This window comes from Mustela putorius, unplaced genomic scaffold, assembly GCF_011764305.1.
Source record: "Mustela putorius furo isolate JIRA1106 unplaced genomic scaffold, ASM1176430v1.1 tig00000929_pilon_pilon_pilon, whole genome shotgun sequence".
Taxonomy (NCBI): domain Eukaryota; kingdom Metazoa; phylum Chordata; class Mammalia; order Carnivora; family Mustelidae; genus Mustela; species Mustela putorius.
In genome coordinates, this window is record NW_025421520.1 from 5,849,403 (window position 1) to 5,866,316 (window position 16,914).

The 16,914-nt window shown below is 57.7% G+C and overlaps 1 protein-coding gene across 6 annotated transcripts in view; it reads left to right on the forward strand.

The window, feature by feature from the left end:
- Positions 1-16,914, forward strand: part of KCNH2 (potassium voltage-gated channel subfamily H member 2) — a 61,394-nt gene that overhangs the window by 17,488 nt on the left and 26,992 nt on the right. For 3 of the 6 annotated variants that reach the window (XM_045086383.1, XM_045086386.1, XM_045086384.1), the window contains exon 2: positions 15,402-15,632. In XM_045086383.1, the coding sequence (XP_044942318.1) occupies positions 15,503-15,632 (130 nt within the window). In that variant the 5' untranslated portion in view covers positions 15,402-15,502. Of the gene's footprint in view, positions 1-12,315; positions 12,651-15,401; positions 15,633-16,914 lie in introns of those variants that run through there. The other 3 variants (XM_045086387.1, XR_006608491.1, XM_004765930.3) reach the window with 3 other exon arrangements.

Sequence of the window (16,914 nt, forward strand, 5' to 3'; positions counted from 1 at the left end):
AGGAAGCTGCCATCTAGGGCCTCCACCCCCACCCTGTCATCCAGTGACGCACGCTTCCCTGGGGGTGGTGGGTCAGCAGATAGACCAGCAGTCAGCGCTGAGCAGGGACTGCCCACTGAGAAGATCTGGGAGCCCTAGCAAGAGCACCGGGCTGGGGAAACTACAATTCCCAGAGTGCAGATGGTGCCCACCAGCACTGTTCCTGGCAGTTGTGCAAACTGGGGTTTGTAGTTCTAAGCCATCGGCGGAGCGGGGGCGCTGGAGAAAGGCCACGAGCTGGGGCATTGGGGTCTGCAGGGGTCTGAGCCTCATGGATTTGAGATCACAGGGACTAAGAGACTCAGAGAAACTACGGGAAAGAAACGGAAGTTGAGAGACTGGAATAGGCAGAGACTGGGAGAGGCAGACAGGCGAGCAAACAAACACGTAGATTTGTGTTGGCAGGACTCCTTTGAAAAGTAGTGGAGGGTAAGATTGGGGTGGGCCTGGGTGGGGGCCGGGCAGGCGGATCAGCCGGAAGGAACAGGCTGTGCTGCGAGCTCTGGGGTCACACCAAGAAGGTAGAGTCTGCCAGTTTGGAGGGAGGAGGGCGAGGGGACCCTGGAAACATGAAGAAGCCTGAGCTCCTGGACACCTGGAGAGATTGGCTTCTCCTCTCTCACAAAGGGATGAGCGGGAGGCAGAAGCACAAGGCCTGTGCTCGGTCTGGACCTGCCCCTTGGGCCCCCGTCTCACCACCCCTCTTTCCCAGCAATGCAGGGGTGGATCCAGGCCCCTACCTCTCAGACATTTTCACCAGACCCCGTATCTGGTTCCCATTCAGCCGCTATCTAAAATGCACATGACGGGGAAGGACTCCTTTCCCTACACTCCAGGAAATGGGGCAGTGGCTGCGCTCCTCAGGGACAGGTGACAACAAGCCTCAGATGCTGGGTCCTGGTGAGCACTCACCCCAAAGCCGCTCCCTGTGGTCTCCTGACCTTGGGGCCTCCCCTCCTGTCTGTGCTTCATGCTGCCCCCAGAATCATCTCAAAAGCAGGGCTTCCCTCTTGCCCTGGCCCTCTCTGAAACCGCTGACCCCAGGCCAAGGCCCGGCACCACCCAGGCCCCGCCCACAGCTCCCCAAGTGTGCTGCACACACCTTCTCTTCTGGACAAAGGGGCTTCCTCAAGGATCCCCAGACGGTTCTCAGGCCCTTGCCTGTGCTGTCCCTTGACCTCACTCTTTGCCCTCTGACTGAAGAGACTCTCTCTTCCTCTTCCTCATGGGCAACCTTCCCAGGTCTTCCTTCCAGAGAGAACCTGCCACAGGAACTGCCTGCCTTCAGAACGTGCCTGGGGTTTAAGGCCACGTGCTGCCCTGGAAGCTTTAGTCTCTGAGCAGTGGGAGGTCCATGGGCTCGCCATTTCAGCCTGGTGGGCACTTCTCTGTGGCTGGTTCTCCTGGCAGCCTGGCAGAGAGCTTCTCGGCGCTCACTGTGGTCTGAGCCTCTTTCTTCTTCCTTCTCTCCTTCCAGAGATGTCGGTCCTGCCTCCTGTTCTGGACACTTCCCCCTCCTCCCCGTTATCTTTCACAGACACCATCTGCAGTTCCTCTCTTACGCTTCTAGCTTCTTCTTGGTGTGCTTCCTGGAGGATCTGACCAGCACACAGCTCCAGCCGGTTTCCTTGGGGAGAACCTCTCTGCGCTCCCCAGGCCACTCCGTCTCCCGGCCACCAGGCCCCTGGCAATATCTCCTGCTCGGGTTCCTCCCACGACTGGCTCGTGCGCAGCTTGCTCTGTGTCTTGGGTTTATCTCCCAAATGAGTGTGTGTGCTCCGGGAGGCTCAGACCAGGTTCTTCTTATCTGGGATCCTGCTGGGCCCGAGTACGAAGCGCCTGGTAGGCTCGCTATGAACTTGTTCAGCTGTAAATACATGCAGCCCCTCGGGACGGGAAGCTGTGTTCTGGAGGCAGTGGAGAGGGCCCCCTGAGAAAGGAGTCGGCTGAGAGGCTGGACAGGTTTGGGTGAGCAGAGAAGGAGAGGGTCAGTCTGGTGAAGGGTGAGACATCTAAGATGGGGCATTTTCTGGCCACAGGAGATCGGGGACAGTTCAATGCCGTGGCACTGGTGGTTCTACTGGGGTTGATCTAGGCGAGAATTAGGAAGAGGGGAGAGTCAAAAGAGAGACAGAGAAAGGCTTTGTCTGGGAAGGTTTTCTTCTCCTACTTTTCCTGGGACTTCGGCCAGCATTGGCCTGGGTGTCCTAACTTCCATCGAGGGACTCTGGCCTTCCTGAATCTTCCAGGTGGGGAGATGGGGCCTTTCTCTTTCCTCCCCAGGGCCCTGCCCAGTCTTGTCTCTCTCTACCTTGCTGTTTGTCAGTCATCCCTACTGGGGCATCCAGCCTGATGCAGTCAGAGGCTCATGGCTCTTCTTAGCCACCGCACTTTGAAGACTAACTTCTGAAAAGACAAAATTTTCAAGCCCCGCAGACCTGAAGTTCCACTGAGAGAAAAGCAATTTCAGTTTTGAACTGAGGGATTTTAAGCCGGAAGGTCTTTGGAGTGAATCTGTTTGGGAGCCCAGCCCCTCGGTCTCCGGCAGTGGCCGTGTTCTCTGCCATGGGGAGAGACCATGGGGTCTCTCTGGGGTCCAGACCCCAGCCCCATCTACCCCGGTCCGTGCAGGCGACAGACTCTTCTGTGGGTAAGCAGCCAGGCCCACGTCTCCTCCTTTAGAAGGAAGCAAATCTTGTTCCTGTCTTCCCTCCAGAGCAGAGCCTGGGCAGTGCTTCACATGGGATGCCCTGACCTTGGGGGAGGGAAGGCTCTGGCCTTGAAGGGGGGTGCGGGGGCTGTGGGGGCTGTGGAGGGTGGCGGGGGACGGGAGCGGAAGGCCCTGACTCTTTATAGCCCAACCCGGAGTTGTTCAGTGTGAGTTGGAAGTGCCCCACCCTCCCCACTATGAGCAGCTTCCTTCCTGCCTGCTGGCAAGGCCTGGGTGGGGAGCTGAGGGGAAAGGAGGCAAGGGAAGGGGGGGAAGCCATGGAGCGAGGGGAGCAGCCCTCCTTTGGTTTAGGAGCCTCTGTCTGATGTAATTCACGCTGTGCTGAGAGGACGGGTTGGAAGCACAGAGGTTTGCTCATCTTCCCGATTGCAAGGTGGGAGCTGGATATTTTGGGAAAGGCTTTGGGCAGGGCCTGGGGTGTTTAGGACTCAGCCGGTGGGAGATGTTGTCAGTCTAAAAGGGGCTCCTGGGCTGGCACTAGGGAGCCGCCAGGCAGGCGCGACCCTTCTTGAGGAAGCCACATGGGGGCAGCAGAGAGCTGAAGAGAAGAGGTTGGAGCCAAGGCCTGGGCTCAGGGATCCCTAGAGGATGATACCCAGAATGAGCAAGGGCTCCGTGGCACTTGCCTCTGGGCCCAGCTGGGGTGGGGTCCACATTAATCCCCTAGGGCCCTGTAGTGGTTCATGTGCATAAGCCTGAAGGTCCTGATGATGGCTCTGACCCGCCCACTCCAGGAGAACAGGTATCTTCTCTTGGGAAAGCTCCCTGCTTTGGCACAGACCACACCAGGGAGGGTTAATCGAAGGCACAGGGAGCCCTGCTCCCTGCAGCTGGAGGGGTGATTGTCAGGGGCTGCTGGGGAGTCGTGGGAAGGAGTGCAGGGGGCTCCCTCTGGAGCCTGCACCTGTCGCCCTGGTCCCCAGGTGTGCTCCCGAGGGCACACTGACTCTTTTCTGAATATTGTGCTGTCTCCTGGCTTTCAGACTGGTAGGAAAATCAGTGGGCAGAGAGACCTCTGAGAATCCTGAGACCTTGCCCTGAGTGACCAGAGACTGTCAGCCTTTGGTGCTCCTGGGGAGTTGGCACTGACTTCCTGAGGGAGACCTGGGTATCTGAAGGCCTTGATTCTCCTGGAGGTTTAGACTCTTTCTGCTAAGCCAGAGTCCTGAGCAGATGTTGTGCCCATGCCTGTGTGTGTGTGTGTGTGTGTGTATTTGTAAGTAGGAGCATGTGTGTGTATGTGTGTATGTGTGTGTGTATGAGTGAATACAGATGTGTACTTGTGCCCCTCCTGGACCTGACTCCTCTTCTGGTTCCTGTCCCTTCAAAACTAATTTGGACTAAGCACGTCAGGATGGATACGAATGTTTTCACATTCGTGGGGACTTGAAATTGCCCTTTGCTCCTGGGATCCAGAGTGAAAATGGGGAGATTTTAGGGTCAAGCTGAGGTCTCCCAAATGATGATCATGGGGACCCCCAACTTAGGCTCTGGGGGCTCCTCATAGGAGGCCACAGTTGTCAGGGATCAGTCTGACAGGCCTCTTCCCTTGCCCCCTCCTACCTCCCTCCCCTCTTCTCTCCTCCAGTCCTTCAGTCTGTCCCAGTTTCCTGGTGTGGTTGCTGTGGTGCTGGGTCTCTTGGGAACTGGGACTTGGAGCATCAAGTGTGCCCAGCCTGGAAATTCCATAGCAACCATGATGAGGACTGGTTGGGCAGAACCCCTTCTGCCTGCCTCTCAGGTTCCCTTGGGAGGGACCAGGCCCTTTCTTTAACCCAGGGTGAGAGGAGAAGCCTACAGATCCTATAGATTGATTTGTGAAATACAGAGACCCTGATCCCAAACCCCGGTAGAACTTTAGCCACTGTGTTGTCTTCCTGCCCTCCCAATTGGATTATAAGCCCCTTGACTCTGGAAAACCAGATGTTCCTGGTATATTTGCTGTTGGTGATGATGCGGGCCTTTCTTGGGGTTCCCATTCTGTTCTCTGGCTTCCTAAATGCCAGCCTGGGCTGCTGTGAGAAATGGCCAACCTCAGTGCTTGGAGGTCTGATTTAGATGCTGTTTTGCCTCGTGCATCCAGAAGAGGGAGCATCCAAGCTCTTTCTTTTTTAGGGAAGAAAAATCGATACCCCTCTTCTTGGACATTCGGGCTCCTGCGCATAATCGGCTTCCACTATCACCTTCACACCCTCACCAGCTCTATCTTCCTACAAGAAGGCCCCACCCTGGACTGCTCTTATCCAGCGGGACAGAGATGAGGTGTCCTGACCACTCAGCCAAATTTTCCCCAAACCCTGCTTTGTAAAGCTTTTTTCCCTTCCCCTTCTAGCCTTAAAACAGTCTCTTCTACTCCGAAGTCAAAGCATTTATGGTTTGCACCACTTCTTGCCACTTGGGATCTGGGACCATGTGGCATCTCTTGTAATTAGCCCCTGCAACAGATTATCTATACACATGTGCGCATTTTTTCTTCTTGACTAAGTACAAACTTTTCAAGGTCCAGAGGCTGGATTGTATGCCCTGTATTTATTCAGGGCTCTCTCACAGCATGGGACACATAAAGAGTGACAGATAATCATTTGTGGGTAGACTGAGAAGATGATGAAGTGGAAGACCTTGTTAGACCTGAGGTCTCTTTTCAGGTCCAACCTTCATGCTGGTTGATGATTCATGGGGTGGGACAACTACCTTTCAGGATGTGAAGCTAGTGTGAAATTAGCATTCCCATGCTCATCCTCCTCCCAAAGCTGGGGGAGGCTCTGGATTCTGCCTGATGAGTTTAGTAGAATGAACGGAGAATAGCTCTGGAGAGTTGACATAGCCACCTCTGTATCTTGAATTCTTTGGGTCTTATATCTTCTCTTTCTCTCTCTCTCTCTCACACACACCTTGAAATCTGATTTCTTTTTTTTTAAAGATTTTATTTATTTATTTGAGAGAGAACAAGCATAGGGGAGAGGCAGAGCAAGAGGGGGAAGCAGGCTCTGAGCAGGGAGCCTGAGGTGGGGCTTAATCTAGGACCCTGAGATTGTGACCTGAGCTGAAGGCAGATGCTTAACCCACTGAACCACCCAGGTACCCCCAATTCCTGATTTCTTTCAGCTCTTATTACATGTGGTATATCAATCCCTGACCTGGCCTGGTATGTGGGGTGGGAAATCACTTAACTAAGAACCAGGAGAGCTGCTTCTTGTGCAGCTCTGTTTCCAGCCTCTGGCACAAACTTGAGGAAGGATCTGCACTGCTCTGAATCTGTTTTCTCTTCTAAAATATGAAAGTGTTCCCTTCTGGCTCTAATATTTCATAAAGCAACACAAACCCCCAAGGAAAAGCCAAGGAACTTCAAATGTAAAGTTCAGGGGAGGATTCATATCTTTCCCTTGGTGACTTGTGTGGGGGTAAGGGAGGAAAGCACTTTTTGGGCATATAGAAGTGCGACCTGAGGCTTCGTAGCACCAATTGGCAAATCCAGCTTTTCCTTCACCATATGCTGTCCAGTTACAGATGCATTTTCATGGCTTGGGGTTGCTGTATAACTCACCGCGTCGGGAGAAGGGCCTCTCTCTCGCTCACCTGAGCTGCCCTCCCTGGTTTCCTGCCGAGCCTGGCATGGAAGGATTTCAGCACCTTGGACAGAGACAGGACTCCCGCCCTGCTGGACCTGACAGCTGGGGATCTCCTGCCAGGCCAGCTTCCCTGGCAGGGTGGCACCAAAGTATAATTTGCTCCTTAATATTTTTTAGTTCTTCAGAACGCCCAGAAATAACCCCTCAGTCTATGTCAAACAGTGCAAACTCTGTTTCTGCAAACTCTGAGGGCCTTAGTTAAAAACAACAACAGCAACAACCAAATCCTAGAACAATGTTAGGTTCATAGTAGGTGCTTAGTAAATAATTATTTTAAAGGAACACCTGCAAATTCAGCCCCTAGACAACTTCCCTAGTCCTCCCTTTATAATCAGGTTCTTTCTCCCCATCAGTGCTTCGTATATCGTAATTCTCGAACTTCTACAACTTGCTAAGTTCTGGAGCCTCAACCAAGCCCCTGCTGGTGTCTGGGGAGGCTGAGCTGCATCCTTAACTCAGGGACACATGGATGTTAGGTTCTCAGGCAGAAGAACTTTAAACTGACCTCCCTTCTTTGTTGTTTGGGGGTAAATAGATTGGTGGGAGGACTTTACATCTGACTCCTGTTGGGTTTTTACTTAATGAAAATGTTCACTCCTTTCTTCTGTGTCCAAGAAAACCCTGCCTGTCCAGGAGGACCCAACCTTCCCAGGAAGTCCTCCAGGCTGCCCTAACCCACTTAGAACCCTCCCTCCTCTGAACTCCCCTGTACCTATTACCAGCAGCACAGTGTCACATCAGATTGTTTTCATGACATTCATGCTCATTAGTTCTCTCGAGTTAAATGATGAACTCCTTGCAGGTGGAGTCTGTACCGTATGTCTGTCTGTTTTCAGGAGACCCTATGGTGATGAGCACACAGCAGGCTGCAGTGGGAGACTGATGGGTCAGAGCGTGTTCTCACCTACACTTATGGGTCCCCCACTCCCCTTATTTTTGATCTGCAATAAATACGCAGGATGGACCAGGGTTCTGTCTGTGAGTAATCGTTGGCCTCAAGGTCACCTGGATCAGACGGCAGAGGCAGGAGTTGGAGAGGGAGGTGGAGATGGGCACTGAGGGGAAATGAGTGGGCACAGAATGTGGTTGTGTAGAATTAAGGGAATCACTCACTGTTGGGGCTGGAAGGGATCTCAGAGATCAGCTTGTTTGGTCTCCTCATTTTACAGGTAAGGAAAGTGAGATTTAGTGATCCTCCTAAAGTTACACAACAAACAGGCCCCTTTCCATCACCTCTGACCTGGTTCAAGTCTTTTTTTTTTTTTTTTTTTTTTGACCTGGTTCAAGTCTTTGACTTCCCTCTTCTGGACTACTGCATACCTCGCTGTAGCAGACTGGAACTTTCCAAGATGGCCATGCCAGCAGATACCGCCAGACTTGTCTGTCTTTTGTCATTGAGAAGTGGGGGGGGGGGCGGTCTTTGTCCCTCTCTTTGCATCTGATGGGCCATGATTATGGCAGACGTTATTTTATGTGACTTTTGAGGCTATGTTAGTAAAGGTGGTACAGCTATTGCCTGGACCTCTCTTGGGACACTTGCCTAGCAACCCAGCCACCATGCTAGGAGGAAGTGAGGCCAGCCACAAGAAAAGACTTGTAGCTGTTCTGGCCCCAGTCCTAGGTGACAGTTGGTATCAATCACCAGATGTGAGCGAATGAGCTTTTCAGTCCTGATATGCATGGCACAGACACAAATGGTCCTGGCTGAACCTGCCCAAATGACAGGGACTTTGGCAAAATAAATACTGTCATCGATTTAAGTCACTGGAGTTTGGGATGGCTCTTATGCAGCAATAAGTAATTGAAATACCTCATTTTGGCCTCAGTTTCTCCAAACTATTATGCACATTTCATTCGTGCAAGAGACCTTTATTAGCTACTGACTCTATGCTAGAATTTATGCAAAGACAAATATGATTTCTGTGTTCGTGGACAGTTAACGTCTGAGCTGCCACCACTGTCCCTGTGCACAGACTATAAAATCCATACCCCTCAGTCCTCTGCTCATGGCTCTGCCTATCACTCCAGTGGTACCACACCAAACTGTTTTGTCCGCAGACCTGATCTTCATTCTCTGGTCTCGATGCCTTTGCCCATTGTTGTCCCCCTCCCACTTGCCGTGGTTCTGCCCTAATGAAGCACATCTAGTGAAGCCTAATGAAGCCCCGTCTCGGCCTTCAGGGACTTCTCTGAAATCGCCCCTTGCAGGCCCTCCAGCCTCTTCCAGTTGAAAGTAAATGACACCTCCTTATAATAACCCCACAGCACTTAAGACAGACTATACCATTTCTTTCTCAAGCCTGGTTAGACTGGGAATCCCTGGAGGAGGGAGCCTGGCCTGTCCCTTCTATCTCCACCTACCATGGGGTTTGGCACGCAGGGACCAGTGCGGCAGGAAGCCTCTGGTAAACATATGTTGATGGGACTAGTAGGAGAACCGGAATTAGAAGTCAGGTCTCCTGAGTCCTAGCGTCCAGCGCTTACTTGCTGCTGCTGATATCACCATGGTGGGGAAGAAGTCCCATCAACAGTGGGTAGCAGGTTTGCCAGGAGACCTTGACTATGGGCTGCGGGTTGACAGGATTGCGGCAGGGCCTGCAGACGGCAGTGACTGGAGGGAGCTCTGGCCCCCGGGAGGGGTCTGAGGTGGGCAGCCCTCCCTCCGCTAACCCCCCTACCCCACCCCCGTCCTTCCTTTCGGCAAGCTCCGAGTCCCCGCTTCTGGGGGCACAATATGCTGCCACTTTGATCTTACTTTCCTCCAACGCCAGTTGATATCTGAAGACACCCCTCTTCTCAGGACTCAGTTGCACAGAAAAGTAAGCCCCCCCACCGCCCGCCAGCCTGAGCTTCCCCTTGCGTGGCAAGGGACTGCACTCTGTTCTACCTCCCTGGGGGGTTCTGAGGAACCATTCCACCATAAGATGTCTTTCCTGCGCCCATCTGACTGGAACTGTTTCCCAGTCCCTCGTGATTGTCAGTTGCTCTCCTGGGCCCTATTTTGGCTGTGTCTTGCCTGACCTGTCCCTTGGGGTCCACTAAGAAGCACAGGCCTCAATTTCTTATTTCCTTTCAGGATGTTCTGGCTTGACTCGCTCACACTGAGCAGGAGCAGAGAGTGGGGTGGGCAGGATGTTTTCCCTGCAGACTTTTCTCCCTAAACTGTCTGTTTCTGGGAGCTGGGAGGAGCCTACTTGTCTTGCTGTCAATACAGCCTCTCCCTTCCCTCAGTCACAGACAGGCTGGGGGGGAGGGGAGAGTTCTTGCCTGGAACGTCCTTGCAAATGGCTCTGTGGGTTGAAGTGGGGTGGGTGGACTCTGGTTGCTTTAGGTTTTAAGGTTGGGCACTTCCCTCTCACTCTTGGATCTGGGGGTAATGGAGGTGGGAAGATGGTGCGGTGGGGGGGGCGGTGGTGGACGGCTGCTTCCGTCAGCTTCTCTGTTGTCCTTTACCTTTTGGTGCCTGGTACCTGTGGCCCCAAGAAGGATGTCTTCAGAGACACCTCAGCCCCATGTCACAGCCTCTCTTGCACATCCTTATCCTTGCCTGTGGGGTGGCTCAGTGGGACTGCCTTCAGACCCTCTTCTCATCCTCCAGAAAGTCAGAAACTTGCATTCGGCTTGACTTCTGAGTGTGTGTGTGTGAGAGAGAGAGAGAGAGAGAAAGAGAGAGAGAGAAAGAGACATTTGCCTCTCCTTAGCCTGATGGAACAGGCCTCTTCTCACCTGCCTCTATACTCAGGAGGAGGGCTACTCTGTCTGGTCTCTGCTCTTTTGGGGACTCAAGGGTCCCTCTGATTTCTTCATCCTCCCATGGGATGAGAGCAGAGGCCTGTCCCGGGAACATGGTACCACAGTGTGGACAGCTGGCCAGGCCAGATGACCAGCTCCCTTCCTTTGGCCTTAGTCTGGAAATAAGGGAATGCTGCCGATGGCCCCCCATCCATGTCCCCATCCATGTCCTCTCTCCTGGTGCCTGTCCTCGCTGCAGGCCCCTCTTGGCTCTCTCAATTCCCCAGCCTGGAGGAGAAGGCGCCCAACTCAAACCGGAATCAGCCTGGACTTAGGGCAGGCAACCCAGCATTCAGGAGTGGTCGCAAGGTGGGGAGGCGCAGGGCAGGACCCAGATGCCCCGTCCCAAGGGAAGGGGAGTTGTGCTATGGAAGGCCCAGGGCATGTTGGAGTGAGGGAGCTGCTGGAGGGAGGTGGAGAGGGCCGAGGGGATGACTGTACAGGCAAGAGCCTCTGGTCTTTTTTAGCATCAGCTAGTGGAGCCACCTCCTTCTCTCCCACTGGCTGCCTCCCTGAGTCACTGCCCACCCACCAGCAAATAAAAAGGAGGTGTCATCTGCTGGCCAATGGCCCTGTCTGGCCCCAGTGTTTGCATCTTTTTGCTCCTGGGTGGAAGGTGAGAGTCTGGGTAGGGTGGTCTCACCAAGACCTCTTCCTCTGGGCCTTTCTCCTTCCAGACTCTGCTTCTTCTTTGCCCTTTGTTCTTCCCCTCCCCCTACATCCCATGATGGTTCTCTCCCGGGTGACAGGACCCACCCCCTTGCTCCAAGGACAGAGGCAGCTGCAAGCCCTCAGGGGCCCCCACATGGCCCCATCCATCTCGCCGGGTCTCAGATCTGGGCTGTCCGGGAGGGGACGCGCGGCTGGTCTGGCCGCTCAGCTGCCCACGCCTCCCCACCAGCCCGCTCAGCTGTCAACACTCTGCCCGCCCTGCCCTGGCCTTCGCAGGGCCCTGCCTGGCTGCTCAGGCCACGGACACCGCGCCCCAGAGACCCTCCCTTAGACCCAGGCAGGCGGTGGGCAGGCAGCGGGCAGACACCCTGCCTGCCCTTGAGCATCCTCAGGCCTCGTTGCCTAAATAAGGGAGCTGCAGCTGGAGGGAGCCAGCTGGCCGGGGGGGAGGGGCCTGCGGCTAGGCCAGGGTTCTCCGAGGGGCTGGGCCGCCGCAGCGCCGCAGGGCCCCGAGCCCGCCGCGGATTGGGCCTGCACCGCGGGCCCGCGCTGCAGAGGGAGGGAGCACAAGGGGATCCCCAAGCTGGAACCTCGAGCTCAGGGGCTTGTCTTTGATCCCGCAGCTAGGAAGCCGCAACTCGTGTCAGAATGTTACCTCTCTGTGCAGGAGGGCCCCCGAATAACCCCGGGGAGCGCTGTGCGTGTGTATGTGTGCGTGTGTGCGTGTGTTTGTGTGTGTGTTGGGAGGTCTCCCCTGCTCAAGGTGCATGCCCCTCCAGTCTCACCCGTCCTTATTTCAAATCGCGCCCCACTCGGGGTCTAGGGATTATCTTGCCCTTCGCATCTTCCGGGTCTCCCCTGACCCTGGGCTTGTCCTCCCAGGGCCCAGATCTGGCCCGTGTCACCTACATCAGACTTTGAGCGCATGTTGTGTGTACCCAGAGGGGCTTGGCGTGGTGGGCGACCAGGGTATTAAGGGACCAGCACATCCCAAGTCAGGTTCCTCAGCCCTTCCAGTCAGGGGTGGGGGTGGAACCCCCAGTCCCCTCCCTGGCTGTCTCAAGGCCAGTCGTCGCACCTGTCCTCGCTGTTCCCCTACCTAGGGGCCCCTTCCCCCTCTGTGGAGCGCGCGAGTCCAGGGGGCTCCGGGGCTGAGCGAGGGGCTGGGGTGGGGGAGCCCTTGGCGCTGCTCAGCCAATGGGAAGGGCGGGAGCGCGGGGTGTGGGGGGGAGAGAGGGCGGTGCTGCGGGCGCGCGGCGGGAGGGAGGGGGCCGGGAGGCGGGGGCCGGAGCCCGAGGGGCGCGCGCCGCGTTAACCCTTCCGCCGCCGGGCCGAGCCGCAGGCGCAGCCGGAGCCTCGGGCGCCGGAGCGGCTGTCGGCGCGGCGGGCGGGACCCGGGAGCCCGGCGCTCGGGCGGGTGGAGCGCAGCGCGGGGACGCGGCGGAGCGGGGCCGGTGGCTCGGCGGGGGCCGGCAGACAGGTGTGCGGGCGGCCGGGCGGCCCGAGCTCTGGCGGCTCCAGGCCCGGCCCGCGGTCAGGAGCCGGGAGCCGAGCGGGGACCCCGCGCCCGCAACCCAGTCCCGGCCCCGCCCGTGCTCTGCTTGGCCGCGGGGTGCGGGGATCACGGCCGGGCCGGGCCACCCGAAGCCTGTGTTGGGCCGGGCCGGGCCGGGGTGGGTGGGGGCCCGCCCGGCCCGCCCATGGGCTCAGGATGCCGGTGCGGAGGGGCCATGTCGCGCCGCAGAACACCTTCCTGGACACCATCATCCGCAAGTTTGAGGGCCAGAGTGAGTGGGGGAGGGGGCCGTCGGGGAGGGGGCGCTGGGGGCGGGCCGAGCTCTCCCGAGTGTGAATGGAGGGGCGTGCCCGAGGCCGTGTGCATTGGGCTAGTGCGAGTCAGTGGGGGCTGTTGGCCTCAAGCCGCGGGGCCAGGGGTCGTGAGGGCAAGGCATGGTGCCGGGGGCCGTGGGTTTGGGGCCAAGGGGACTGTATTGGGCTGCAGGGCGGGAGGTTCAGCTCAGGCTTTTGGGATCCGGAGTGTGTGTGACATCTCAAGTGTGCAGGTATCCCTAACTCCCAGTGCCTGGGTGTGGATGGGGCTGTGTGGGGGCAGGGACAGGAGAAGGTAGAGGGTCCCAACCGTGAGACACTAAGTGCTGTGCCTGAGCGGTCTTGACTATGTTTTTGAGAGGCTGAGAGCCAAGAACTTAGAGTGAGCGCCTAACCTGCTCTCGGGATGTGTGTATGTGTGTGTTACCCGTGAGTTCAGTCCTGCAAGGGCAGTGGGGAGGAATCTTCGACAGAGCTACGAACTGTGGACTCCCAGGTGAGAGTGTGTCATGGCCTGAAGCGAGGCTTCAACGATCTAACAGGCCCAAGGCAGTGCCCCCATATTGCTGATTTTCCTGTCCTGAGCCATTTATGGGGGCCACGGCACCCCTAAGGCTGGCCCGGTAGGGGAGGCTTCCAGAAGTGTCCCAGGCTAGGTGAATGTTCTGGCGTGGGTGTTTGATCCTCCCAGCACGCGTGCGTCTGTCTCCAAGGCTGCATGTGCCGTGGTGGGTGTGACTGCCAAGGGCCCTGGGAGCAGGGAGCAGGTGACATTCCTTGCCCATGACCCTGTGAGCACAGCACAGCGTGTGCTTGTAACTGTGGTGGGGGGGAGGGAGGGATCAGTTCGATGGGCAGCATTGTCTGAAGCAGAGGAACAAGGTGATCCTGAGGGGGAGGAGGAGACTGACCGTGGTGGAGGGCCACAAGTGGGGTCTGTCCTTCTCACCAGCTCCAGAAGGCCCAGGAGCTAGGTCTAGAAAGAATCTGGGCTAGGATCTGGGGGCTCGGCTTCTGGCCCCACCTCTGACACTGACTGCCATGTGACCTTGAGTGACTCTCTTCCTTGTCAGAACCTCAGTTTCCACATCTGGAAAGGAGGGGGTGGCTGAAGGAGCCGTGTGGGGCCCTTCTCTAGTGGTATTCCAGGAGCTCCGGAAAGGGGTGGGGGTAGGGCCTGCCTTCGAAGAAACTCACTCTTCTCTCTCTGGGCCTGGGAGCTGATTTCTCTTCTCCAAAGCTGATGTGTGTGGCTGGTAGTCTGAACTGCCTTGGGCTCAGGGGGAGTTGGAGGCCAAGACAGGGGTCTTTCCATGACAGGGAACCCTGACTCCTGAGGTTGTTGGCTGCCCGGGAGTTTTGGGGGCCTGGTGAACTGACCTAAAGATGACCCAACTTCAAAAAGTAACTTCCTGGAGCCAGGGTAAGGGAGGGCTTAGGAAAGCAGCCTCCCTTGCCCATGGGATTGCCGAGGGCTGCAGCCGGAGGGCTGTGTCCCCAGGAAGGGGAGAGGGCAGAGTTCCAGCTGCCACCCAAAGCCCCAGCATGAAAGGCCAAAGTGGCCGGCAACTTCTGTGTTTTTAAAAAAAGCTCTGATCCCAGATCATCTTCCCTGGCACCAGCTGGGTCTGCTGCCTGTCTGTGGCTCACCTGCCAGCCTGGGTCTTGGAGCAGGTGTTGGGGGGAGCCACGTCTAGCTGAAATGGGTCTATGGGGCACCTCTCCTTGACGGTGCCTCACTTCCCGCCAGGCAGTTCCCTTTCCTGGATCTTTCTTCTTACAAGTGGACCACTGTCTCAGGTCCATCCCTGGTTCCTGTATTTTCAGGGATTGGAGCTGCGGGTCCCCTTTCTTGCTCCCTATGACCTTGGGTTTCAGCCTGTGACCCTCAGTGTATTTCTTCTGCCAGACCTAGCTTCAAAAGCTCCTTTACAGGCTGCAGGATGTGGGCATGGCTCTGAACTTCTTTCTAGCCTCAGTTTCTTCCTCTAAGAAACAAAGATAATGATGAGTACCTTATGGGGTCGTCGGAGTATTAAATGAGAAAAAGCATCGCAGATGCTCACGTGGTACGTCCCTCGTCCCCTTTGGAGAGCCCACTCTCCAGCCCCTGACTGCCCTTGGAGGGGCGCGGAAGTCCGGGGAAGTACTGACCTGCTGGGTCCTCAGATACTCGGGGAAATGATTTCCTAAGGATCCCTCAGGGTAAGGAGTGCTTAGTGAGGCACCCCCCCACCCCCTGCCCCGTGTCTAGAGAGCAGGGGTCAGGAAGAGAAGCCGGAGGACCTGATGCAAAGGGAAGGCTGGCCGCCATCTCTGGCCCTTCTCAGGCTCCCTCTCCAGGCCCCGTGTTTATCTGTCCGCCGCGGCTGCTGACACACGCGTTGCTGACACCCGCCCAGGCTGGCCTCGGCCCCGATCGCGGAGGGGGCGGGGGGCCGCTGGCAGGCTGCCCGGGGGAAGCCACGCAGCCAGCCCGTGGGACGGGCGGGGGAGGGGGGCGAGTCGCCTGGCTGGGTCGGCCAAGGCACCTGTGCCGGGGGCACAGCTGCGACGCCCCCTGCTGGGGACCCCCGTCCTCGCTGTGCTCCCTGGGGCGGGGAGTCCCCGGGCGGGTGGCTGTGTGTGACAAGAGAATGCGGGGAAAGGGCTGGGAGCCCGCGAGGCAGGGGTCCCTGCTCACGTGTCTGCTCATCCCCGCCCCCCAGGCCGCAAGTTCATCATCGCCAACGCTCGGGTGGAGAACTGCGCCGTCATCTACTGCAACGACGGCTTCTGCGAGCTGTGCGGCTACTCGCGGGCCGAGGTGATGCAGCGGCCCTGCACCTGCGACTTCCTGCACGGGCCGCGCACGCAGCGCCGCGCGGCCGCGCAGATCGCGCAGGCCCTGCTGGGCGCGGAGGAGCGCAAAGTGGAGATCGCCTTCTACCGGAAGGATGGTAGGCGGGGGCGGGGCCGCGACGAGGGGCGGGGCCGCGAGGGACGGGGGCGGGGCTGTGAGGGACGGGGGCGGGGCTGTGGGGGGGCGGGGGAGAGGACTGCGGGATCCGGGAGGGTAGAGGGGGAGACAAGGCGAGTCCCCTGGGGACGTGACCCCGTCGGAGGCCACTGCTGTGGGTCGGGTGGCAGGCACGGGCTGCGCATCGGGGCTGCAGGACGGCCTTGGTCTCCTCCCCTCACGCACTCTGGCGGGATAATTTTCGGGGTGGCCACGGGTCTGTCTGGCTGTGGGTCTGGTGCCTTCGGTTTCTCCCTCCCGAGACAAACGTGGGCAGGTTGAGGTAGGTGGGCTGGAGTTTGACGGGGCCGGGATGGCAGGTGTGTGGACGGAGTCAGGCTTGGAAGGTCAGGTTGGCAGCTGGGCGCCCACCTCTGGCTGGCCACAGGCCTCCAGCTACTCTAGGGCAGCCCCTGCCAGGTGATTGGTCTGGGAGAAGTCACGGAGGGCGAGGCTGGGGGAGGGACTGCAGGGCTCTGGCTGGCTCTTGGCGGCCCTTCTCCTGCCCCTCTCTCTCTTTACTTAAACTGCGCCTGGCGGGAGGTGTGTGCCTCTCCCCACAACCTCAGTTCCCTTTGTCTCATCTAATGAGCGCCCGCCCACCACCCCCTCCCGGCACCAGGTGTCTCCGCTCAGCCGCCGCCTCCCAGCCCAGCTGCCAGGGGCTTCCGGACAGTGGATAAACAGCGGCCCGGGCGGGGCTGCTCCCCGCGCTGTGTGCCTGCCCTGGGTGGGGTGCGCTCTGCTCAAGGAGGGCAATGAAAAGGCTTTGGAAGCCTGGCAGGTATCCGAGAGCTGGGGAGGTGGCTCCCGAAGTGCCACTGACTGGTCCTGGGCACCCAAACTGCAACTCACTGTGTGTAACTGACGAGCACTTACTGAACCCCTGTGAGCCAGGTGCAGCCCCAGGGTCTTTTAGATGGAGCAGTGGACTAGCCAGGTGAGGTGACGGCGGGAAGGGAGCGTACCTGCTGCACACGGCACTCTCTGCCTCGGTGGACAAAGTGAGCCAGCCGTCCGTGTGCACCTGTCACGGAAATACGTGCTCAGAGTCACCTTGCGCTGCCCTGTAAAGGCTTGCCTCCCTCCACGGCCCGGTTTCTGCAGGCCTGTACAGCCTGTGACTTTCCTGGGGGGCACTATCTCTGGGGCCCTGTGAAAGAGAGTTTGCTTATAGGAAAGTGGGATTCTGGCTGGGAGGCAGGAGCCCGGGAGACTAGATG